This window comes from Takifugu flavidus, unplaced genomic scaffold (genome assembly GCF_003711565.1).
Source record: "Takifugu flavidus isolate HTHZ2018 unplaced genomic scaffold, ASM371156v2 ctg372, whole genome shotgun sequence".
NCBI classification, from domain to species: domain Eukaryota; kingdom Metazoa; phylum Chordata; class Actinopteri; order Tetraodontiformes; family Tetraodontidae; genus Takifugu; species Takifugu flavidus.
In genome coordinates this window covers 1-25,825 of record NW_026621995.1, presented here as the reverse complement: position 1 = coordinate 25,825, position 25,825 = coordinate 1, and the positions used below count along the sequence as shown (strand labels likewise).

The window sequence follows — 25,825 nt, the reverse complement described above, 5'->3', positions numbered from 1 at the left end:
CATGGACATGAGCAAACTGGTATCTATCAGATAAATATGATCTAAACCAGTCTAGTGCTGTCCCTTTAATCCCAATCACATGTTCCAGTTTCTGTAACAGGATGCTGTGATCAACTGTATCAAAAGCAGCACTGAGGTCCAGCAGAACCAGCATAGAGACCAGTCCATGATCGGAAGCTATGAGAAGATCATTAGTGACTTTAAGAAGTGCTGTTTCTGTGCTGTGATGAGCTCTGAAGCCTGACTGAAACATCTCAAACAGGCTGTTCCTCTGCAGGTGCTCCAGGAACTGAGTCACCACAACCTTCTCAAGAACTTTAGAGATAAAAGGAAGGTTGGATATTGGCCTATAATTTGATAATACGTCAGGATCCAGTGATCCAGTTTTTTAAGCAACGGCTTAATCACTGCCACCTTGTAGGACCGGGGTACATAACCTGACACTAAAGAACCATTGATCTGGTCCAGGATAGAACTGCCTATCAATGGTAAAACATCCTTCAACAGGTGTGTTGGGATGGGATCTAAAAGACACGTGGTGGTCTTGGATTTCTGAATTAGCGATGACGCCTCAGAAAAATATATAGGGCTGAAGGAGCTTAAGGGCTCGTTGGAGACCCTGTATGTTCCCACAGTCGGCACATCTGGTGATGGTCCAGTTGTTGGGATGGCCTGGTTAGCTTTCTCTCTGATAGCTAGAACTTCATCAGTGAAGATGCTCATGAAGTCTTCACCACTCAGGGAAGACGGGATATGTGGATCTAAAACACGTGACTCTTAGTTAATTTGGCCACAGTGCTGAAGAGAAACCTGGGGTTGTTCTTATTTTCCTCAATCAAAGAAGAAAAATAAGCTGTTCTAGCCTTGCGAAGGGCCTTTTTGTAAACTAATAGACAGTCTGTCCAGGCTACATGATAGCTGTCTATTTTACAAGAATGCCACTTCCTTTCCAGTCTTCGCGCTTTCTGCTTGAGGGTCCTGATATGTGAATTATACCAAGGGGCACACCTCCTCTGAGTTACTATTTTCTTTTTCAGGGGGGCAACAGAATCAAGCGTGATTCTCAGTGAGGTTGCTGCACCTTCAGCAATAGAGTCAACCTCAGCAGGGCTCAGATTATAATGATTGATCCCTGGGGAAACACACTGTGGTCCTGGGATCAGCACAGGGATCGCTTCCTTAAACTTAGCTACAGCATTATCTGAAAGACATCTGCTATAGTAAGACTTTGTTCTGAGCATAGAAGAATCCTTAATCATAAATGTAAAAGTGATCAAAGAATGGTCTGACAGGACTGGGTTCTGAGGGAACACTGACACATGTTCTACCTCAACACCATAAGTCAGAACTAGATATAAGTTGTGGTTAAAGCTGTGAGTTGGTTGGTTTATCTGCTGAAGGAAACCAACTGACTCAAGTAATGAAATGAAGCCATTTCTAAAGCTGTCATTTATAACGTCCATATGGATATTAAAGTCTCCAATGATAATGACTTTTTCCGTTCTAAGGACCAAGTCAGATAAGATAATCAGAGAACTCAGACAGGAACTCTGAATGTGGCCCAGCAGGGGGCCGATATACAACTACAAACAGAAGTGGCTTTTCTGCCTTCCAGTTCAGATGAGTGATGCCAAGAGTCAGGCTTTCAAATGAACTGAAGCTATGTTTTGGTCTGGGATTAATTAATAACTTGGAGTGATAGATTGCTGCCACTCCCCCTCCTCGACCAGTAACACGAGGAATATGATAATTAAGATGGGTAGGAGGAGTAGATTCATTTAAGCTAACATACTCCTCCTCCTGAAGCCAGGTCTCAGTAAGACAAAATAAATCAATGTGATGATCCGCTATCAGGTCGTGTACTAACAGGGATTTACACAAAAGAGATCTAATATTTAACAGTCCACACTTAATTGTGATATTAGTTTCTCCAACTTGTGCTTCAGTATTAATTTTAATAAGATTTTGGTGATTGACCGCTCCCCTGCTCTGTGCTTGGTGAACTTTTAACCGTGGAACAGAGACTACCTCTATAGTGTTAAATATGCTATTGTTGGTGGATGAGGGTTCTATGGAAGCAGCAGAGAGGTGTGTAAGACTACACCTCTGCATCCTGGTCTGGACCCTGGATTGTCAGGTCACTTTGGGTCTAATAAAATTAGCCAAATTACTAGAAATGAGAGAGGCACCATCCCGTGTGGGATGGACACCGTCTCTCCTGATCAGACCAGGTTTTCCCCAAAAGTGTTCCAACTGTCTAAAGGCCACCTGGTTATCGGGGCACCACCGTGACAGCGACAAAGCGATGACATGCGGCTAAACATCTCCTCGCTGGCCAGATTGGGGAGGGGACCAGAGAATGCTACGGAGTCCCACATCGTTTTTGCGTAGTTACACACTGACTCCAAGTTAATTTTAGTGACCTCCGACTGACGAAGCCGGGGGTGTCGTTGGCTCCGACGTGAATAATAACCAAATTTACGTTACGTCTCGCCAGCAGCCGTAAATTTGCTTCTATGTCGCCCGCTCTGGCCCCCGGAATGCTCTTAACTACGGTCGCTGGAGTCGGCTTCACGTAGCGCAAAACAGAGTCGCCAATTACCAGGGTCGGTTTCTCAGCGGGTGTGTCGCCGAGTGGGGAAAAGCGGTTAGCCACGGGAAGCGGGTGGTGGGGCACCGTGGGCCTTTGTTTTGGGCTACGCTTCCTACGAACCGTCACCCAGCCGCCCTGGCTAGCCGGCTGCTCGGCTGCTGCCGGGGGACCGCTAGCTGTAGCTACGCTAGGCGGCTCCGCAGCAGCTAGCTTACCCTGGCTACTTGACGCAAGTCGAGCTAACTCCAAACTGCGGAACCGCGTCTCAAGCTCGCTAAGTCTCGCCTCCATAGCCATAAATAAACTCCACTTTGTGCACCTATTCCCTTCACTAAGGGAGGCAGAGGAGTAACTAAACACTTCGCACGCTGAACAGACAAAGACACGGGTGGTGAAACTGACGGTGAGGCCATGCTAATGCTAGTGATCGGCGAAACCCTGTATTTGTTTAATATGGGTTGTTTCTCACTGTTGACTAGAATGTCCCAAGTGTTCAAAATTTTAAGTAAAGTGATACAATACACCAAGTGTTCAATATTAAGTGAATACCACACACCAAGTGTTCAATATTAAGTGAATACCACACACCAAGTGTTCAATATTAAGTGAATACGGCACCCCGTGCACAATGCAACCAACGAACGATAGAGACGACAGAAAAGTGACGCAATACTCACGCACAGAATAAGCAGATAATGTAGCATTTCCCTGTTCATATCTGCTACTTGCAATTTAGAATTTGTCAATAAAACTATGCTATGACACAAACTACAGTTTAATAGATGGCTGTGCTCCTAAAAAGAGCAGCATTTGTGGCTCATAAACCTCACAGACTCTGCTATGCACTTTAAACATTTTTATGATCATGAATTTTTCAATCAAATATCTTCTCTTTGATAATGCCCAAAGCTGGATTCGAACTCTCCCTCTGGGGTCTTCAGGAGGTTTCAATCAGGTTGTCTGTTACAGCAATTGTCAACTGGCCCGCACCGGCACGGGATCGATTCCGGCCATGGCACATTGCTTTTAAGTTGATTTCATTTATCGGAGTTGAATCTTGTTTGATTTTTTTGAAGGCGTTTCACCTCTCATCCAAGAGCCGATCTACGCAGATTTGATGATATGACGCTCATAGGCTATATAGCCTTTTCTTTTTGGGGGGAATGGATTGGAGGCTGCGCCAACATTGAGGTTTGGACTGTGACAAAGCAAAATGGACAAACTCCACCAGAATAAATGTTTCAAGAAAATAAGTTTGAGTGTATTAACTTCAAAAGGCCATTTTCTTGCCTGCTCGCTTACGGCTCGGCCATACCACCCTGAGAACGCCCGATCTCGTCCGATCTCGGAAGCTAAGCAGGGTGGGCCTGGTTAGTACTTGGATGGGAGACCGCCTGGGAATACCAGGTGCTGTAAGCTTTTTGCACTCCTCCACTTTACGTCCATCAGTAACTCACCTGTACCTGGACATTCTTCACACATTCATGTTTAAATGGTGTTCAAACACTTGTAATGGTTTTTAACACTCATCAAAGTCAAGTTTTCAGATTCTTTGATTTCACACTGGACAGAATGTGAATGAGTTACATCTACAAATCCTCTTTACTTAAACAGAAGTTTCTACATCCAAAACACACATCCCCCTCCATCCCTGATTAACTCAAATAAAAGCCGAACAAACTCAGTACCAACATGAGATTAAAAAGATGCAAACAGACATATTGCTCAGTGCTTTTTAATAGAAGAAATCAGAATGATAAGCATCAATTATGCAGGTGTGTTTAAAGAAAAACATGGGAACAGAACCTGGATTTTTTTTAAAAAGACCCTAAACAAACTAAAGAAAAAAATCCCCTAAAGCAGCAATTGAAGAGTTGATTTTGTTCAGCTTCTTTTGTAAAGACTGAAAACCAAATATCCATAGCGATCCATTCATAACCTTGCATATCTCAGCTTTAGTGGACGGCGAGTCCCAGCTGATTGGGGCTCTTGTTCGGGGTAGGGGGGGCTCAGGTCTGGGGGTGGGGCACGCTTCCGTGGGGGCATCATCAAGACCTGTGCGTACGTCAGTTTGGAGCCCACCTGAAAAGTCAGAGAACCAGGATTTAGTTTCCACCATGAGCATCTTTGCAACAGGTCTGCTATAACCTGGGGTATTTGTCCTGTCAGGGGTCTTAAACCCGATAAATGTTGATGTGTCTATGACCAATCAGGACATTCACTTTATGAATGAGTAACATGAATGGACACAATGAAATCAAGCATCAAATTAAGCATCAAAAACAACTCAACACCCAAAACTTACTTGCTGTCCTGGCGGATGAGCTGGTTGGTCGTCAGCCTTGGTCTTTGAACTCTGCTCCAGACCCCTGAAGAGGAACAGGTCTCAGGTGTTACCAAGTGCTCCACAAGTGAAATAAAGTGTGAGCGAGGGTGGGGGCCATAAACTTACCGATTCAACATTGGCCCACAATTCTGAGCCTTGGAGGGCTGGAGCTCCGACACTGGCCCTGGGGTGTCCACACCGCCCCCCCTCTGGGGGAACCCAGCCTGGGGTGTGCCCTGGGACCACACCGTTGCCTTCGGCTTGTCCCCGCTGTTGCCCCCTTCAGCCATCACCCGCCGCTCAGGACAGACGGAGTCAATCTTGGAAGATGGAGTAGGAGCATCTCCACCAGCACCAGGGGGCAAAGTTTGAGTGCCAACATCCTGACACTCAGGTCTCGGGGTGCCCAGGTCTTCGAGTGTTTTATAAAAGCAAATTGAGACTGAGGGACCATCGCCCTCTTCTCGGCTTGGGATTTTCCTTACGCGGGAATTCACAGGAAGCGCCGCATTGTCCTGCCAGTCGATCTCGGATTTGGTGAATCCACGGTGAGTTTGTTGAACGATATGTGGCGAAAATCCCATGGTCAGACGCACATTGACCTCGCTCAATAGAGACAGTTCAGGAGGTGGTGGTAATAAACCAGTTTCTGGTTCAGGAAGTGGTGGTAATAAACCAGTGTCTGGTTCAGGAGGTGGTGGTAAAAAAAACGTTTCTGGTTCAGGAGGTGGTGGTAATAAACCAGTTTCTGGTTCAGGAAGTGGTGGTAATAAACCAGTGTCTGGTTCAAGAGGAGGTGGTAATAAACTGGTTTCTGTTTCAGGAGGTGGTGGTAATAAACCATCTTCTGGTTCAGGAGGTGGTGGTAATAAACCAGTGTCTGGTTCAGGAGGTGGTGGTAAAAAAAACTTCTGGTTCAGGAGGTGGTGGTAATAAACCAGTTCAGGTTCAGGAAGTGGTGGTAATTGTTAGATCCATTATGTTAAAGTTATCTCTTATTTGCTTTTGCCTTGTTATATTCTTTATTCTTGTTATATTGTTTCACATTACTTAATGTTTCCTGTTTCTAATGCTTAATGTGTATGATGCTTGATATGTCAACTTGAACTCCTCTGATCAAGGGCGACAGAAATGCGGCGGCTGTTGGAGAAGTGGCATTGACTGGAGACCAAACTGCACGGCATGACCCAGAAGCTGTTCTTTTAATCTGTCCGATATAGAAGAATGTGCTGTTTGTGAGCTAAGCTAATCAAATCAGTGAAGGCCTACGTATAATCTCACCATTATGATTTACAGTCTCTTGCTCTGTTGGAGACCTGCTATCTTGTGTCCCCCCTCCCTTAGACACATTTGACTTCTGTAACTAGGGACCTCCTAATCTCAATAAAACAAGGATGGCGGGAGGTGTGCGGCAGAACGTGTTGGAGATCTGTAACTGAGCACATCTCTCCGTTCTCCTTGCAAGTAAATTTCCAAACTGTTGTCTTTGCCTCATTTGTGTTTCTCGTGTTTCAGGTTGTTTGAACCTAACATTTTGGTCCTTCGAGCCGGATTCCAACACACCTGAAGGGTCCGGTGGTGGGGCTGAACCTCAGGAAAGACTGTGGCCACAGCAGGCCGCCTCAAAGCGACCTAAGATTCCCTTTCCGGGACTGGGCTTCAACTCACTGCTTGGATCCTGACGGTTGACGGAATTCCAGGAGGAAAGACAACAGTGGTGAGCATGTCTTGAATTCAAAAGTGTGTGTGATGATGATTGTCGGGGACTTAATGTAAAAATTGCGATAGACACTAAGGCAGTGTTTTGGGAGAGAGGAACCCGAAAGTCCTCTGAAAAACGCAATGAGAAACAAACCCTGTGAATACTAGTCAATGGCAGGTAAACAAGAGTACTAAGGGAAGTACCAAGGCAGGGCGAGGGAGTCCTGGCCACGTGAAAAAGAAATTAAGTCACGACAAATCATCCAAAAGAGTGATTGTGAGTGTGAAAGGATTGTTAAATACCACTAGGTATTTTCAATCATACCAAAGCAGTGGGACTGTAAGTGATAAGGCCCTTGTGGATGCAGAGGCAAGACTCTCCACTCGAAAGAGTTGAAGTGAGAAGTACCACAACGGTTTGATTAATTATCACCCCACTGAGATCAACATCCCAGTTTTAGGTCACCCTATGTGCAAGACTGGACCAAATTCCTAATAAAAAACAAAAAACAAACAAAAAAAAAAAAAAAAATTAGGATAAGGTTAACTCATAAAATAAAAAAGAAAATAAAAAAATCGTAATAAAAAGCAGATAGAAAAGTAGAGCTAAAAGTACAAATCAAAAAAAAAAAAAAAATCAAAAAAAAAAAAAATGGGGGCAAGTAAAAGTAAACAAAGGCCCAGAGATGAATTGCGGTGTAAGGATTGGAAATTCATCGACGGACAAAATCCAAAGAAACTCGCGTATTTAGACAAGTGGATAACTGATTATGGGTTCAAAGGACAGCTAAATTCACAACAAATAACAGCCCTACAAGATGAAATAAAAGAGCGAACTAAAAATAATCCGAAAAAGATGAAAAAATGCGGTTATGAGGATACTGAGTTTTGGTTGCAGTTAGCGTTAAGGAGAGAGAAGGGACAAAGTAAGTTGAAAATGGAGGCAAAGGAGGGAAAGGACGAGGTTGAGAACAAACAGTTAATGTTTCACAGGAAAGAGGATGATGAGACAGGCGCAGTGAGCAGACGCGCGCACAGACAGACAGAGCAGGCAACAGATAAGTCGGCAGAGAAAGGGGAAGCGGATGTAGAACAGAGAGCAGCAGGGGTGGGCAGCTTGTATCCTGACCTTCGTGAATCGTGTGCATTGCCACCAACATATACACCACAGACATTAGACCCTCCACCCACTGATACACTTAGAATTACACGCTCAGCGCACCCCCATGGGTATGCGTGGTCAAAGACATTAGGACAAGCACTGACTCCAGCAGTCCCAAAATTGAATAATCTAAGTGAAATGAGCATTCCTCCAATGGAAGATATGTACCCCATGATTGAAGTAGCTAATCCAAATGCTGAAACAAACCAACCTGTAATGCTAGTCTATAGAACTTGGACAATGGAGGATGTTAAAAAAGCCATAGAAGGTGTGCCTTCCCATAAGGAAGACATAGAACTCTTTATAGAAGGTATGGAAAATATGAGAAGAGCCTATCACCTTAATGGTGCAGAGGTTCAACAGATCTGGATGACAGCTCTGGGTTCTAACTGGACTCATGTAAGAGGAGACTGGAATCCAAAACAAAATAATGAGGTGCTGAAACATGATGATGGTGAATTGACAAACAGAGTCAATGCTCTTGTATTAAGAACTCGAAATCGTTTCGCTAAGAGAGCAAATTATGTGGAAATTAACCGTGTAAAACAAAGGGAGGATGAGCTTTTCGAAGAATATCAGGCCAGAATGACTAAAGTTTTCAGAGCAAACAGCGGACTGCATGATGACAACACAGATGCAGGTGCATATAGACAGCAGTTGAAAAATGCCCTTCATGCAGGCTCCAGAGAGCCTATTCGTGGATGGGTAGAGCGGCATAACATTAACATGTCCACATGCACACTGGATGATTATGTCAACTATGCTGTCCACGCGGAAAAAGTGATGAAAGACAAAAAGAGTAAAAGTGCTGCAAATGCTTTTTATCAAGATTGTGAAACGGAAATCTTCTACCAAGGTGGCAGAGGTCGTGGAGGTTTTAGAGGCAGAGGTCGGAGAGGTAGAGGTCGTGGAGGTAGACAGCACAGAGGAGATAGAAATTTCTATGATACGAGTTGTTGGTCTTGTGGAAAGGATGGACATTTTAGCCGTGACTGCCCAGACAATAAAACCAAAGGCAGCACAGCATGACTGGCAATGCTCCATGAGGGGACAGACCTTGACCATGCTAGTGACAACTCATTAAGTGTGCCCGAGGATGAAGTCCTCTTGAATTTACAGGACATTCTTTATGCAAGTAGTGATAAGCCAGAAGTCTGGGTTAATGTAAATGGGAAACCGATGAAGTTTCTGTGTGACACAGGTGCATGTAGAACTACTTGTAGAGAGTCTTTCCCAAATTCTAAAGCAGGAAGTGCAAAGGTTGTGGTGAGAGCAGCAGACGGCAAACTAAACTTTGTGCATGAATCTGAGCCTGTTTGTTTAAGAGATCCTGAAGGGAAATCTTGCCAGTTAACAGTACTTCTCCTGGCAGAATGCCCAGTAAATCTTCTGGGCAGAGACGGGTTAATTGCACTAGGCCTGTCATTGATCGCCACGCCTGGGGGTCGATTGGTTGTGAAAAGAGAATCAGAACTACATCAAGGAGACATTTTTGTAGTACAAGGGACAGGCTCACCTCATTATCACTATGCACTAGACATTCCAAACAAAGCTCCTGCTTCCTCAGGAGCAGCCCTTATGGCTGAAGGAAGACAGGCTATTCTGCAAGAACAAGACAAAATGCATGAAGATGACTTACATGTGACTTTTTGGTTTAAAAAGACTTTTGGACCAGACACAGACTATGAGATGAAACTGAAAAGAGTGACTCCTACCGTGTTTACTGTTAACTACATCTACTCAGATGCTACAAGCACATCAGTGGCAGGAGTAAACCTCCAACCGCAAATAAAGGAGTTGTACAGATCGTACTCCCTCCCACACATCTCATTGTACAAAAGCAAAGATAAGAGGTGGACTGATTTGGGTAAAATGGTGCAGAATGGAGAGTCAGCACAAGACTGGGTTGCGACATCAGCTAACACATGGCGTAGTGACTCCACAGGTCTGACAAGGAAAGCACTATTCTGGTCTGTGAGAGCAGGCCTGGGAGTGCATTTGACGGTGACTGACAGTGACAGTGACATGATCCACTATGAACGACGTTGATATTTTCTAGAAGATGAAATCATGGCTGATGTCCTTTTGACACAGGAAGAGGAAGATTGGCTTGAAAAAATACCCATTGAATTGTGGTCAGCAGGACCCTCTGATGTAGGATTAATTAAAGGAGTATTACCAGTACAAATTAGACCTAAAAGCGAGTACAGGCCTCGTGTGAGGCAATATCCACTAAAAACGGATGCTCGTGAGGGCATCAAACCCGTAATACATGATCTGATCACAGCAGGGGTTCTCGTTAAATGTGATGATTCACCATGTAATACTCCCATTTTTCCAGTAAAGAAACAAAGTCCATCTGCAGGATGGCTCATGGTTCAGGACTTACAAGCCGTAAATGATGCAGTAATACAGAGAGCTCCCTGCGTTCCAGAACCATATACGCTCCTGAATTCTTTAAATCCAAAAGCTAAAGTTTTTACTGTAGTTGATATCAGCAATGCCTTTTTCTCTGTACCTGTTGATAAAGACAGTCAGTTTTGGTTTGCATTCACATATGAAGGCAAACGTTACACTTACACCAGATTACCCCAAGGTTATTGTGAAAGCCCAACTATTTATTCTCAGATGATGACAGCAAGTATGGCTAAATTTCACCCTCCCAGTGGGAGTCAAGTATTGATTTATGTAGATGATGTTTTATTAGCATCTGAAACCTTAGAAGCATGTAAAATAGACACCATAGCACTTCTTAAACATTTAGCAGAAGAAGGCCATAAAGTAGGCAAAAGTAAACTACAGCTGTGCAAAACTGAAGTAAAGTACTTGGGTCACAACCTGAGTGCAGGAGGAAGAACTATCATAGAAGGCCGTAAAACAGCTATTTTGCAAGCTCCAAAGCCACAAACTAAAAAGCAAATGATGTCCTTTTTAGGACTAACTAATTATTGCCGCAACTGGGTGCCAAATTATGCAGAAATTGCAGCACCGTTGCAAAAATTGATGTATGAAGAAGATTTAAAAATGACTTCTTCACTAAAATGGACTGAAAATGCAGAAAAGGCCTTCCGTGACATTAAGCAAGCTTTAGTGTCGAGCACAGCTTTAGCCCTGCCAGATTACAGCAAACCTTTTGTTCAGATGGTTGATTGCAAAGGACATTTTATGACCTCGGTCTTAGCTCAACAATGTGGGACCAAAATTAAACCGATAGCATATTTCTCGTCTAAACTTGACCCTGTAGCATATGCTCTTCCACACTGTGTGAAAGCTGTGATTGCAGCGTCTATGGCTGTGGAAACGAGTGCTTCTATAGTGTTGTTTCATCCCCCTTTAACGTTGAAAGTACCACATGCGGTGTCAGCTTTGTTGTTGCAGACAAACATGACTTTCTTATCACCGGCTAGACATTTAGCATGCATGGCAACACTTTTATCACAACCTCATTTGACAATAGAGAGATGCACAACCTTGAATCCTGCTACACTGTTACCTCTCCCAGATGACGGAGAACCACATGACTGCCAAGAATTAGCTGAACAAGCTGCAAAAAGTAGAAGCGATTTAAAAGATCAACCTTTAAAAACAGGAACAATTTTGTTTGTAGATGGCTCCTCAAAGAAAAATGATTTTGGTAAAAACCAAACGGGCTCTGCAGTAGTAACACAGACAAAGGTGATCAAAGCAGAAGCCCTGCCATCAAATTATTCTGCACAAGCAGCAGAATTAGTGGCTCTTACTGAAGCATGCAAAGTAATGAAAGGAAAAGATGTGACCATTTACACAGACAGCCAATATGCATTTGCTACAGTGCACGTCTTTGCTCAGCACTGGAAAAACAGAGGAACGGTGACCTCAACAGGTAAACCAGTAACTCATGCAGCTCCTTTAACTAATCTGTTAAATGCAGTACAGCTGCCAAAACGAATAGCTATCTGTAAATGTGCGGCGCATACATCAGAAACAGACAATGTTTCACTAGGCAACGCATTTGCTGATAAAACTGCGAAAGCAGCAGCAGCAGGACAAGTTAAATTACTCCTGCTCTCAGATCAAACTTCAGTAAACAGTGACATGCTTAAAGAAATGCAACAACAAAACCCACCTGCCGAAATAGATCTATGGATTAGAAACGGAGCAACCTTAAAAGAAGACATCTATGTATGACCAGCAGGAAAACCTATCCTACCAAAAAATCTGTATAAATGGGCTGCTATATTGAGCCATGGTGTAACCACATGTCTCAACAGGAGGGATGGTAGGACAGATACAGCAGCATTATACAACCTATGGATTTAATTCTTATTCAAAAAATTTTTGTAGAACATGTCTGACGTGTGCGAAACATAATTCACAGGGAAATCTGAGACCCAGGAGAGGAAAATTTCCTGCTCCCCAATATCCATTTCAAGTTATACATATGGACTTCATAGAATTAAATAAAAGTGAAGGGAAGAAATACTGTCTAGTCATAATAGATGCATTTTCAAAATGGATAGAATTATTTCCAACAAAAAACCCAGATGCGCTAACAGTTGCTAAAGCACTCTGCAAAGATATCATACCCAGATATGGTATCCCAGAAAAAATGTACTCTGATAATGGTACTCATTTTGTAAATCAAGTTGTTAAAAAGATCAGTGTTATGTTTCATATTGATTTAAAACACCATTGCGCCTATCATCCTCAGAGCGCAGGCTTAGTTGAAAGAGCTAATGGCACTATTAAAAACAGACTGAAGAAATGCATGGAAGAGACGGGGAGACCGTGGACACAATGTGTCGATTTGGCTAAGCTCTATATAAACATTACAAGCACCGCAGGCCTAACTCCTTATGAGATCTTATTTGGAAGACCGTACAGGCTTCCTCAGTTCAAAAACTACTGGGAGACAAATGATGAGTCTAATCTAGCTGATTACATGAGAAGAATGTTAGAAAAACAAAAGCAAGGTCATGAAACTGAGACGCCCTCTGTCTCCCAACAGAAAATCCAACCGGTGGAGCCAGGCGATTGGGTCCTAGTGAGAAGCGTAAAAAAAAGAAACACTGGTATTCACCTAAGTGGGAAGGACCTTACCAAGTTCTTTTGTCTACACCTACTGCTGCTAAAATAGCTGAAAGATCAACCTGGGTACACCTCAGTCATTGTAAGAAGGTCATTTCTGTTGAAAACTCCGACCGGGAAGGTGATGCAAAGTCTGATAATAGGGTGGACTTAGACGAATAGAGTCTGGGTAGACCCGAAAGTCAGTGAAGTTTTAAGAGCCGCCGACTCATTTAGGGAGGCTACTTCAACAGGTTATGGTCCATAAATAGTGTACCGATTTCATAAACATCACAGGGACAGCAGCGGGTAAAATAAACAAAAGATAATACGGGAAAGAGAGAGAAAAAAAAAAAAAAAAGGAGAGAAATACAGAAGCATACTAGCCTCGGTGCTAATTGTAATCACAAAGTCCCCAACTCAGTTGAAATCAGATAAGTTCAAATGACTCCCAAGTGGCTACAGAATGCAATTAAATGTTTGGGAGTGTGTATTTTTTTCATATGTTTGTTTTTATTTGTATGGTACCTCTGGGAACCCCCGGGTTCAAGATTGAACATTACCAAAATACGGCATGGCAAGCGAAGTGTAAATAACAACAACCTAAAAGACCAAGGTGACGGCAGCAGCATTTCTTCGATAGCACCACAGGTGTGTCTGCCCTCAAATACGAGCACGACCGTGACAATTCCTTTCACCAGCCTTAGCAGACCTAGCATCTTTGGCAGAAACAACGCTGCAGCATGGAAAGATTATCCTTGGTATGTAACTACAGGCAGCACATCACATGCAGGAAAGTGGGCGAATCTAGTTGCAGATCCAAAAGGTCATGACTGGAGATCATGGTCGACTAACCCCATAGCTCAACACCAGAGAAAACTGCTTAAGGTCGCCTATGATGACAATAAATTCGTGATAACAGTTAATCTCACCGGAAACAATACTCTGAATCCGCCCGGAAGCAGCAAGAGCAATACATGTTGGGTTTTGTTATTTTGGGCGTGGATTGGAAGCGCAGATGTAGACTTTCCTGTGACACTTTGTCAACTGCCACCGCAATCAACAAATGGCAGTGAAAAGATTGAGCCTAAACTCTCCCCTGTAGCCAGAGGAAGGGGCATCAAAGCAATCACAAGCAAGCTAGATGTGGATGACTGGTTTTTGGCTTATACGGGAATTTCAAGAGACATCAACAACTGGCTCCTGTTGGCAGAACAAGCAGCAAATGTGACGAGAGAAGATTGTGTTGTGTGTTTAGGCCCGAGACCTATCCTTAAAGTGATACCAAGCCCGGTGTCCGCAGACTGTGTACTTGAGTTAATGACTAAAACCAATCCTAATTCTTTGTGTCAACAATGGGACAGTGTGTTTCCTCTTACTAAGACTGAGAAGGAGAAACCCATATTCTCTAACAGAAAGGCTCCTGGAAATTTTACATGCGTACATTTCACTGGAGGAATTGAGAATCTTGGCAATCTTTCCTCACACGTTTGTATGAGTGTTAATACGCTGAACCAAAGTAGGATTGAGGTAGTGTCCCGTAGTGACATCTGGTGGTGGTGTGGGGATGAGAGACTGTTTGATACATTGCCTCGGAGAGCTACAGGACTATGTGCTTTGGTAACACTTCTTATGCCCATTTCTGTTTTTCCCTGCGTCGGCTGATCAATTACTCACTCACAGGCATGGATTTTGCCTGAACAGATGTCGTAATAAAAGATCTGCATGGCAATCTGAAAATGTTCCTATGTATATTGATGCTATCGGTGTTCCACGCGGTGTTCCAGATGAGTATAAATTAGTGGATCAAGTAGCTGCTGGTTTTGAATCTTCGATCTGTTGGTGGTGTACAATAAATAAGAATGTAGACAGGATTAACTCATCCATTACAATGTTCAACGTTTAGGAAATTGGACTCAGAGCGGTTTTGAGGCTGTTCATAGCCAACTGTCGGCTACTTCCCTTATGGCATTCCAGAACAGGATCGCAGTGGATATGTTGTTAGCTGAGAAAGGTGGTGTGTGTGCTGTGTTCGGAGATCAATGTTGTACCTTTATTCCTAACAACATTGCGTCGGATGGGAGTCTCACACTGGCCATAGAAGGCCTTCGCACCCTGAACAGCAAGATGAAGGAGCACTCAGGAGCAAAGACCGCGATGTGGGACGAGTGGATGAATGTGTTTGGGAAGTATAAGACATTGGTTACATCTATTCTCATTTCTGTAGCTGTTTTTGCTGCAATCCTTACCTTGTGTGGATGTTGTTGTATTCCCTGCCTGCGTTCTCTTATTAACCGCCTTATCACCACAGCTATCGCTCCCATGGAAAACCGAATGGCCGAGTTGTATCCCTTAATCAGCAGACAAGAACCGGATTTGACTACAGACTCTGAAGACTATGAGGGAATTGAGCTAATTTTCCCCTGAGTGTAAATGTATTTGTGTTCATAAACATGACTTTGCAACCGAAAATCTACTGGAAGAGGTTGTTAAACGACTATGAGAATTTGAAGCAAATATGTGATAAACAGGAGGGAAATGTTAGATCCATTATGTTAAAGTTATCTCTTATTTGCTTTTGCCTTGTTATATTCTTTATTCTTGTTATATTGTTTCACATTACTTAATGTTTCCTGTTCTTTGCTAATGCTTAATGTGTATGATGCTTGATATGTCAACTTGAACTCCTCTGATCAAGGGCGACAGAAATGCGGCGGCTGTTGGAGAAGTGGCATTGACTGGAGACCAAACTGCACGGCATGACCCAGAAGCTGTTCTTTTAATCTGTCCGATATAGAAGAATGTGCTGTTTGTGAGCTAAGCTAATCAAATCAGTGAAGGCCTACGTATAATCTCACCATTATGATTTACAGTCTCTTGCTCTGTTGGAGACCTGCTATCTTGTGTTCCCCCTCCCTTAGACACATTTTACTTCTGTAACTAGGGACCTCCTAATCTCAATAAAACAAGGATGGCGGGAGGTGTGCGGCAGAACGTGTTGGAGATCTGTAACTGAGCACATCTCTCCGTTCTCCTTGCAAGTAAATTTCCAAACTGTTGTCTTTGCCTCATTTGTGTTTCTCGTGTTTCAGGTTGTTTGAACCTAACAGTAATAAACCAGTGTCTGGTTCAAGAGGTGGTGGTAATAAACTGGTTTCTGGTTCAGGAGGTGGTGGTAATAAACCAGTTTCTGGTTCAGGAGGAGGTGGTAATAAACTGTTTTTCAGAACCGTGAATGGACCAGGCTCATCTGTTGCACACTGGACCGGTTTGGACGGCTTTGACCCATCGAGAGTGTTTTCCTCTCCGCCTGTGCTCAGTCTGGGCAGCGCCACACGGGGATGTGATTCCAGGGGTTCCTCACATGTGCCACTGCCGTCTCCTTTAACCTCCTCATCCAAACATGCATGCTGGGTTCCTGCGGAGGTGTGCTGCCTCAGCTCCACCGTCTTCGTGCTCCGTCTAACGAAGGGTGGGAGTTCTGACAGACTGCTGTCGCTGTCGCTGTCACTCCACTCGTCAGAAGAAGTACTACAGGAACAGCCCATCTTCTGCAGCCTGAAGCAGAAACAACAAAAAGCCACTGCCATGACCACACACACTCTAACAGTCATGAACAGATCCATTCACTGCTCCAGCCTCATGGAGAAAGAGGAAAGTCCCGCCTCGCCCCCTCCCCAGCCCAGACTAGCACAGGTGAGGGGCTCACGCCCCCGCCAATCATTAGGGCGTGAGCAAGGCCCAGTTAGGCGACAGTTTGAGAGGGGCCGTCAGATGCTACACAAGCCCCGCCCCCACCTGCTTCGCTGTGACTTGCATCAAACCAACCTAACCCTCATGTGCACGAGCCCCGCGCACGAGTCTGCACTGACACGAAGAAGCGCAACCACATTAGCAGAATTGGATTTATACTGAGAACATTTAGACTTTGGTAGAGCTGCCAGCAGAGCTCAACTTGATCCCAACCATCAACTCCCAGTTACTGACCTTTGGACCTTTAACGCGTGTGCACGTCAGTATGGAGATTGTCTCTCTTGGAGGGTGATGCTCGGTGGAAGGATCGAAGAATGAGGCGGCAGATCTGATGGTGGTTTCAGCTCAACCTTTAACGGGTAATGTCTGTAGGTGCAGCAGCAACACTTTAATATGAAGATTTTTTACTTTGAATCAAAGCTTACAACCCAAAATGGCCTTTTATCTGTGATGACCTCACAAAAAAAATCTCATGCGAAGTATTTAAAGCTGGTGTGCTTCGCATGAAAGCCAAAAACGTAAATGTATGAGTGGGTTAAATTGCTGCATATATGACGTACTGTAAATCTTGTTCTGAAAATAATTAAATATTGTGATTTTACCCCACCGTGTCCCAAATTATTACCCAAATATTTTGCTATGATTCTTCTACGATAGCGATGCAACCGTTAAGCATAAATTGAATGTTAAACAACGGGCAGGGGTAGCAATTCTCGTTGCTCCCCGTCTCAGTGCCTGTATATTGGAGTTTTCCCCGGTGGATGAGAGGGTAGCCTCCTTTCACCTTCAGGTGGGGGGACGGATCCTGACTGTTGTTTGTGCCTATGGTCCAAACAGCAATTCAGCGTATCCACCCTTTTTGGAGTCCTTAGAGGAAGTGCTGGAGGGGGCTCCTTCTGGGGGCTCCCTCGTCCTCCTAGGTGACTTCAATGCTCACGTTGACAGCGACAGTGTGACCTGGAGAGGTGTGATTGGGAAAACGGTCCCCCTGATCTGAACCTGAGTGGTGTTTTGTTATTGGACTTCTGTGCTCATCTCAGATTGTCCATAACAAACACCTTGTTCAGGCATAAAGGCGTCCACATGTGCACTTGGTACCAGAACGCCTGAGGCTGCAGATCGATGATCGACCTTATGGTCGTGTCATCGGATTTGCAGCCGCATGTTCTGGACACCCGGGTGAAGAGAGGGGCGGAGCTGTCAACTGATCACCACCTGGTGGTGCGTTGGCTCTGTTGGTGGGGAAGGATGTCGGACAGACCTGGCCGACCCAAACATATTGTGAGGGCCGTCAGGCTGAAGAAGGAGTCGTATCGGGCCTTTTTGTCCTGTGGGACTCCTGAGGCAGCAGATAGGTACTGGCAGGCCAAGCGGAGAGCAGCTACGGCGGTTGCCGAGGCAAAGACCCGGGCATGGGAAGAGTTGGATGAGGCCATGGAGAACGACTTCCTCGACGGCTTCGAAAAGGTTCTGGACCACCATCTGGCATCTGAGGAAGGGGAAGCAGGGCACTGTCAACACTGTGTATAGTGGCGATGGTGTGCTGCTGACCTCAACTTGGGATATTGTGGATCGGTGGAAGGAATACTTTGAAGACCTCCGTAATACCACCATGCACCTTCCAGTGAGGAAGCAGGGCCTGTGGACCTGTGAACAGACTCACGTATCTCCGGGGCTGAAGTTGCCGAGGTAGTCAAAAAACTCCTCGGTGGCAAGGCCCCAGGGGTGGATGAGATCCGCCCAGAGTTCCTTAAGGCTCTGGATGTTGTAGGGCTGTCGTGGTTGACTCGACTCTGCAACATCGTGTGGACATCGGGGACGGTGCCGCTGGATTGGCAGACCGGAGTGGTAGTCCCTCTTTTTAAGAAGGGGGACCGGAGGGTGTGTTCCAACTATAGGGGGATCACACTCCTCAGCCTCCCTGGTAAGGTCTATTCAGGGGTACTGGAGAGGAGGGTCCGCCAGATAGTCGAACTTCGGATTCAGGAGGAGCAATGTGGTTTTCGTCCTGGGCATGGAACAGTGAACCAGCTCTACACCCTCAGCAGGGTCTTTGAGGGTGCATGGGAGTTTGCCCAACCAGTCCACATGTGTTTTGTGGACTTGGAGAAGGCATTCGACCGTGTCCCTCGGGGGGTCCTATGGGTCCTTCAAGAGTATGGGGTGCCGGGCCCCCTGATACACACCGTCCACTCCCTGTACGATCGGTGTCAGAGTTTGGTCCACATTGCTGGCAGTAAGTCGAACTTGTTTCCGGTGAGGGTTGGTCTCCGCCATGGCTGCCCTTTGTCAGTGATTCTGTTCATAACTTTTATGGACAGAATTTCTAGGTGCAGTCATGGTGTTGAGGGGGTCCGGCTTGGTGACCTCAGGATCGCGTCTTTGCTCTTTGCAGATGATGTGGTCCTGTTGGCGTCATCGGCCCGTGACCTCCAATGATCACTGGATCGGTTTGTGAAGCGGCTGGGATGAAAATCAGCACCTCCAAATCCGAGGCCATGGTTTTCAAACGGAATAAGGTGGAGTGTCTTCTCCGGGTCAAGGAGGAGATCCTGCCCCAAGTGGAGGCGTTCAAATACCTTGGGGTCTTGTTCACGAGTGAGGGAAGAATGGAGCAGGAGATCGACAGGTGGATGGTGCGGTGTCCGCAGTAATGCAGACTCTGCAGCCAGTCAGTCAGTCAGTCAGTCCAGTCAGTCATTCAGCCAGCCAGCCAGCCAGTCAGTCAGCCAGCCAGCCAGCCAGCCACCCACCTGATTCAGCTGTCTGTCAGACCTCCAGTCAGCCACTGGGTAAAGAAAGCTGCCTTTAATCTGCAGTCTAGAAGAATTCAGAAGGATTCAAATGTGCCAGGATGAAGAAAATCTCCCCTCTGAATGTGTTGTGCAGATGAAGCTGAAGGCAGCGATCTTCATCATGTGGAGGGGACAAATGATCATCCAGTTGATGAATCTGGAGAGGCCAGCGGTAAGTCAGAAGCCTCAGAGAGAAAAGTGTCTCTCAGCTCTATTTGCTGCTCGTCAGCAGGGGCAGTAGAAGAGGACCAAGTCCGACAGTTTCCAGGGGACGCACATTTACTTTCTTTTCTCTTTTCATCTGGAGAATGTCCATATATTTGACACAGACAGTCTTTAAATCAGATGATCTCCTGAGTCACAGACAAGAACACAACAGCATGATTAAGGTTTAATCAGAAGCATTTAGAAGCACCTGACTGACGTGTGATACCCTTTTCTTCAGAACTCTGCCCGCCAGTATGTGGATGAAGGTTTTCTCTCCATGACAGCTGTCAAAGGTTGGACTTTACTTTTGTCTTTCAGTTTATTAAGTTCATCTGTTTTGTTCACTCTAATGTGAATATTTGATGCTCTTCCAAACTTCATGTTATCCAGCAGCTGAGTTGTCATGACAACAGAGGACAACACAGCTGAAACAAGTCTTCTATCATCATCATCATCACCAGCAGCAGTTTGATGCCTTCTACCAGTGAATCTATCAAGCTTTACTTCTGTTGTTGCCATGGTGATTTTGAAGCTGATGATTTGTTTGATTGACAGCTATAAATAAACAGTTGCATCATCGTCTGGTCTTCATCTGATCATTTACTAGCAGATTCAAAAATAAAGAACAAATGCTGAATCCTGATGGTCAACGCATGGATCCAGGCTCATTTAGAGGACTCAGACAGGAGCTGAATGTGACCTGGCAAAAGGGTTAGCAAAAGTGGCTATTGTGTCCTTCAGTCCAGATGGGTGATGCAGTGAGTCAGTCTTTCAAATGAACCCAAGCCCATGTTTTGGTTGAGGGTTAGTTAATAAATTGGAGTGATATATTGTTGCCACGAGGAATATGATCATTAATATGGGCAGGAGGGTTAGGACGCAATACGTTAGCCAACGGAAGCTCCACTCTCCCAACTAAATGCTGGTTCACCTGTCTTTGTATTGATCCAGGAACCAGAAGGAGATCATTGGATAAACACCAATGAGGATTCAGGAAAGGAAGGTCAATGAATAACATTTGTCTCATCCTTGATTAACTGATTATAGTTATTACACATAAGTGATTCAATTTTTCAATTCAATTCAATCTTTATTTATATGGCACTTTTCATACACTGGGTAGCACAAAGTGCCTCACAAAGGATAAAAACAACAAAGAGAAACAAGAGAATCAAGAAAAAGGACACACAGACAGATACACACACACACACATGCATACACAAAATCAAACACACACACAAACAAGCTGAGACATGGCTGGGCACCGAGACCTGAGGCGAAGGAGACGCCACCTTTGGAGGCCCACCAGGCCGAGGGAGGTCACGGTCCGTGACCACAGGTGGTACCGCCACAAAGACCACCCGACCCGGACAGACCGGAGGCTCCACACCAAGCACAGAGCCCCCTAACCACCCAGGCCAGAGCTGTCCACGGGACAGCACCCCCAGCAGTAGACCGGAAACATCTCCCAGCCTGGCAGGCCCCCATGAGGAAACACCATGAGGAAACACTGGAGCTAAAAACTGAAGGACTGAAACAGTAAATGGGATAAAAGGTGTAAAAGCTAAAAACTGAGAAACTAAGAACTGAGGGAGTAAAACAGTAAAGGTATCAAGTCAAATAAGGATAAGACATAAAAAGCATGAGAACATAAAAGAAATTAAAAATAATCAAAAAATCAGTTAAAGGCCTGATTAAACAGGTGTGTCTTGAGCCTCTTTTTAAAAATCTCAGCAGTCTCTGCGGCCCTGAGGTTCTCCGGCTGTTCCACAGTCGGGGACCAGAATAACTGAAGGCCGCTTCCCCGTGCGTTTTAGAGCTTACATGTGGGATGGTTAAAAGGCCGGTGCCAGAGGACCTCAGAGTCCGCGAGGGTTGATAGAATAAAAGCAGGTCAGATAAATAAGTCGGGCCAAGACCATTAAGACATTTAAAAACGAATAAAAGAACCTTAAAATCGATCCTGAAACGCACGGGTAGCCAATGCAGCGATTCTAAAACCGGTGTGATGTGCTCCCGCCCTCTGGTCCTCGTCAGCACCGTGCAGCTGAGTTTTGTAATAATTGTAGGTTAGAGATGCTCTTTTTGGGAGACCAGAGAGCAGGGCATTACAATAATCTAGACCACAAGAGATAAAAGCGTGCATCAGCACCTCCGTGCTGGCCTGAGAGAGAAACGGGCGGACTCTGGCTATATTCTTCAGGTGGTAAAAACCTACCTTTGTTATGTTTTTGATGTGTGGGATAAAACTAAGCTCAGAGTCAAAGATCACACCCAGATTTCTGACAGATTGAGATAGCTTAAAATCCTTAATTTTGGTAAAAGTTTCTCTCTTTGACCTTCAGGACCAATGACTAAGACCTCTGTTTGGTCCTGGTTGAGCTGTAGGAAGTTTTCTGCCATCCATGACTGGATATCTAGAATACAGTTAAAAAGGGCATCAACGGCCCTGTGTCACCAGGAGCCACGGCGATGTACAGCTGCGTATCGTCAGCATAGCTGTGGAAGCTGATGCCGTGGCTCCTGATGACGTCCCCAAGAGGAAGCATGTAAAGATTAAAAAGGCTTGGACCTAAGATTGACCCTTGGGGAACGACCACAACCTCCTATCTTTAGTATTGCTGCGCCAACTGGTGGTCTTTTGGGTTGAGGATAACGGTGATCTATATGTACCTATATGTAGCTATAGCGTCATTGGCCTCCACTCCAGCCACTCCTGGTAGTTCCTCAAAAACACTGAGTTTCTAGTGGATGCACAATCTGTGGAAGCCAACATAGAAACTTCTGAAGAGCCAAAGTTCTTGCAACAAAATATAGTCCCCAATTAGGTTGTTTTGTTATCACACGACCCCGTCCCCATTATCTTAAGAGAATATAAAAGAATGAGTGGAGACAGAAGAGAGAATGAGACGTTTTTGGCGCGTGTCGCTCTTGATTTAGTGTTTATTTTTGCAGTAAACTTAAGGAGGCCTTTTCACTTTATGTTTGATTCCATTTAAGCTGATATTCCATTCTTGACATCTTTAAATTTACTGTATTCATGGGAGTTTTATTTGGTCATTTTGCTTCTTTTTTTCCTATTTCCCACATTTATTCATAGTTTTTATTAGACTGCAATAAATCCTATAACATTGAACAGACTGACTAAAGTCAAATGACCTGCGGTTCCCACCGATAGCCGTCATTCTGACGGGTTTTTGCTGGCTGCAGCTGAAATATTCCAATGCTCCATGTCACAGAGACAGTAAATACTAACCCTAAAGATTCTGAAGGCATGATGTAAAATAGTAACGTATAATACAGACATTTGAAGAGACAATTAAGAGAATGTTTTCATGCTTCTAAGAGTGGCCGAGGAGCCATTTAGAACTTTATAAGATGCATTGTGTGATACCAGGAACTAATTTAACTTCAAGGCGAAGCTGCTTCTGCTTTGTCGACCATCGACTGATCTCCTGAAAGTCCACCAGCGCTTTTTAAAAACTGAATTTCTCATCTATGGAGGGAGTAGACGGCAGATGTTTCCACAGATGCTCTTCACCAGTGGTCAGTGAGTGATGCAGCAGATGAGCGGGAGTTGACTGGCTTCAACCAGCTACCGTCTCAATGTCTCCAGCCCATAGTGTGGATTCTCTACGAGATCAGACAGCAGCTTCACTCCTGAATCCTGCAGATTGTTGAGGCTGAGGTCCAGTTCTCTGAGATGGGAGGGATTGGACCTCAGCGCCGAGGCCAGAGAGCCACAGCTGATCTCTGATAAGCTGCAGCTCCTTAATCTAAATAAAGAAGGAAACTTTTATAAGGTTATAAGTGAAACCAGTATTAATCTGAAAGGTTAATCAAAGGCATGATCTGTAAATATTTAATTAGTTACAGGTTAAAAAATGATAGTAATATGTAATTACCACAATTCCAACCTCTCAGGTTTGCACTGTTCCAGAGGAGAATATATATTGTTCTGGCCCTCACTCTTCCCAGGTTCTCCCACCTCTTTCCCTCCCATCTCATCATGGAGATCCATCTCACCTGTGGCTCATCTTTAAAGGCACAACCTGTCTTAGATGACTTCCGTCTCCCTCACCATCTCCCTCCTCGTTGGCTGGTGTCTACCAGGCACCCTCACCTAGTTTTGTCTAATTTTGGTTACCATCTGTCGGCTTTTTCATTGTCCTTAAATCAATTTATCATGAATAAGTGGTCCCCGTGTGGCCCTCCCCCCTGAAGGAACTGGGCACAACACACACACTCAGAAAGTGTGAGGACCCTCGGAAGGAATAATGGACATTTTTGAGAATGGTGTTTACCTCAGAGTTTCCAGTCGGCAGTTTGGAAAGTGGAGAAAACCACAGAGCAGCTTCACTCCTGAATCCTGCAGCTCGTTCTTACTCAGGTCCAGTTCTCTGAGATGGGAGGGATTGGACCTCAGCGCCGAGGCCAGAGAGCCACAGCTGATCTCTGATAACCTGCAGTAGTCTAATCTGAAAAATGCAGGATAAGGTTATACGGTGCAGGTCTGCATGTTATCTGCGTCAGTACTAAACCTACGTTAGTTCTTAGTTGGGTCAGACCTGAATTCACGATATTACAAGGAATTTTTTTAATGTGGTGCATCACAGCAGTGTTGAGAACAGCCTCACTTCACCATCTTAGCAGCTGGTATATAGGTAGAAAAATGAAGACTGACCTGAGCCTCTCCAGTTTACAGTTTGGACTCTCCAGTCCAGAACAGAGCCGCTTCACTCCTGAATCCTGCAACGTGTTGTAGCTCAGGTCCAGAACCCTCAGATGGGAGAGGTTGGACTTCAGAGCTGAGGCCACAGAATCACAGCTGGTCTCTGATAAACTGCAGCCCAATAGTCTAAAATAACAATTATTTTGAGAGAAGACAAATAAAAATCAACATGTACCAGAGCAAAACACAGCTTACAAGCAACAAACCTCTGGTCCTGCACCGGCTTATCTGCCGTATGTTCCTATTTTGGATTCTTTCAGGGCGGTTGGACAAGATCTACACCGTATGTAAAGTGTGTGGGTCAAAATACCTTCCAAGTTTGTGAGACCACATTTCTCAATAGCACTCAACTCTTGTCAGGAGTTGGGACAAAGCGACCCACTCCTGATAGCTTGTGGGCGATGCTGCAGCGACCCTGCAATCCCTACACTCTCTGGTGAAACCAAATCAAAGGTTTTAGACACTGCTGGATGCTGGAAGGGTGGCTATAGTCTGGACGCATCGTTCCCCTGACTGCACATTTCTCCAACAATGATTGGCAGCTGGTGTCACTTGTTCTCCAGATGAGAGAAGGAAAGAGAGCCCCCCCACAGTGTGTTTGATTGCCCCACTGCAAGCTCAATGCTGCCAGAAAACATGGGAGGAGCATCAATTCCCCTCAGGGCATCAACAAGGAGCTCAGGAAAAGGTGCAGCTGCCACCTACTAGAGACAAGCACACTGAGCTGAGATTCAAAGCCCTCTCCTCCCAAGAGAAGAGCTTGTTTGTTGGAGGCTCTTCTGGGCGATACCTGGTGCCACAGCTCCAGCTCAGCCCGTCTCTGGAGCTGAGGTGGAGCTTAGCAAGTTTCATGGTTCTCCACCACTTCCTCTCGCTGAGGACCTTCTCAGCTGGTGGTTTCTGCTCCACCTTCCAAGTTGAGCAGGTGATACTTCTGCATTCCTGCCACCAGTGTCTCTGCAGAAAGAGTCTTCTCTACTGTTTTATATTATATTATAGAAAATTAGGATTTTTGGTTGATGTCTTAGATGTTGTTGACTAAGAGCAGGTTTTTCTTTAATAACATAGAGAGATTCGATGAGAAGAGCAAATGTATTATTTTATGAGCTACTTCCACTACTATTATATACACATACTTCCATATTGTCTTAGATTGCAAGCTGCATTTATTGCATCGTTCATAGAAAGTCATATTTGTGAGGAGAAAAACTCCAATAAGGTCATTTTCTTTTATGACCATTACAACAGAAGGAGGCGATGAACAAACAGATTTATCTAAAAATGTGTGAAAACTTATGGATGGAAACCTTTTTAAAATGGTTGCATTGTGTAGAATCGGTGTAGAATCAACTTGTTGACTTCTGATTTGGACTCCAATGGAAGTGAGGTGCAACAATTGTGGATGCTGAAAGCTTCAGATCTTCATGAAGGTTTCTGTGGTTGGACTGACCTGCTGCCCCTTTAAGAGGGAGGCAGGTTTGGGCTTCTGGCTGGAATGAAGCCACCTAAG

The 25,825-nt window shown here is 44.8% G+C and overlaps 1 protein-coding gene, 2 long non-coding RNA genes and 1 pseudogene across 3 annotated transcripts; 3 read left to right on the top strand and 1 right to left on the bottom strand.

Annotated features, from left to right (window-relative positions):
• Nucleotides 1-3,896: 3,896 nt before the first annotated feature.
• Nucleotides 3,897-4,012, top strand: LOC130520413 (5S ribosomal RNA; annotated as a pseudogene).
• A 1,960-nt stretch (nt 4,013-5,972) lies between these two features.
• LOC130520410 (uncharacterized) lies at nt 5,973-14,493 on the top strand. Its single transcript, XM_057024136.1, has 2 exons — nt 5,973-6,636; nt 12,770-14,493. Exon 2 carries the CDS (start codon nt 13,273-13,275, stop codon nt 14,491-14,493), a length of 1,221 nt encoding a protein of 406 aa, XP_056880116.1. The 5' UTR covers nt 5,973-6,636; nt 12,770-13,272.
• Nucleotides 14,494-19,273: 4,780 nt separating this feature from the next.
• LOC130520411 (uncharacterized) lies at nt 19,274-20,162 on the top strand. The gene is made up of 4 exons (XR_008948827.1): nt 19,274-19,373; nt 19,471-19,548; nt 19,822-19,876; nt 19,974-20,162. It is a non-coding gene; the product is annotated as an uncharacterized LOC130520411 (long non-coding RNA).
• Nucleotides 20,163-22,786: 2,624 nt separating this feature from the next.
• On the bottom strand, nt 22,787-25,630 carry LOC130520412 (uncharacterized). Its single transcript, XR_008948828.1, has 3 exons — nt 24,268-25,630; nt 23,888-24,061; nt 22,787-23,359 (listed from the first exon to the last, which is right to left on the bottom strand). It is a non-coding gene; the product is annotated as an uncharacterized LOC130520412 (long non-coding RNA).
• Nucleotides 25,631-25,825: the final 195 nt, after the last annotated feature.

Excerpts from the sequence above, each read along its gene's own strand:
- LOC130520410 (XM_057024136.1), top strand. The coding sequence starts at position 13,273 with ATGACTCCCAAGTGGCTACAGAATGCAATTAAATGTTTGGGAGTGTGT.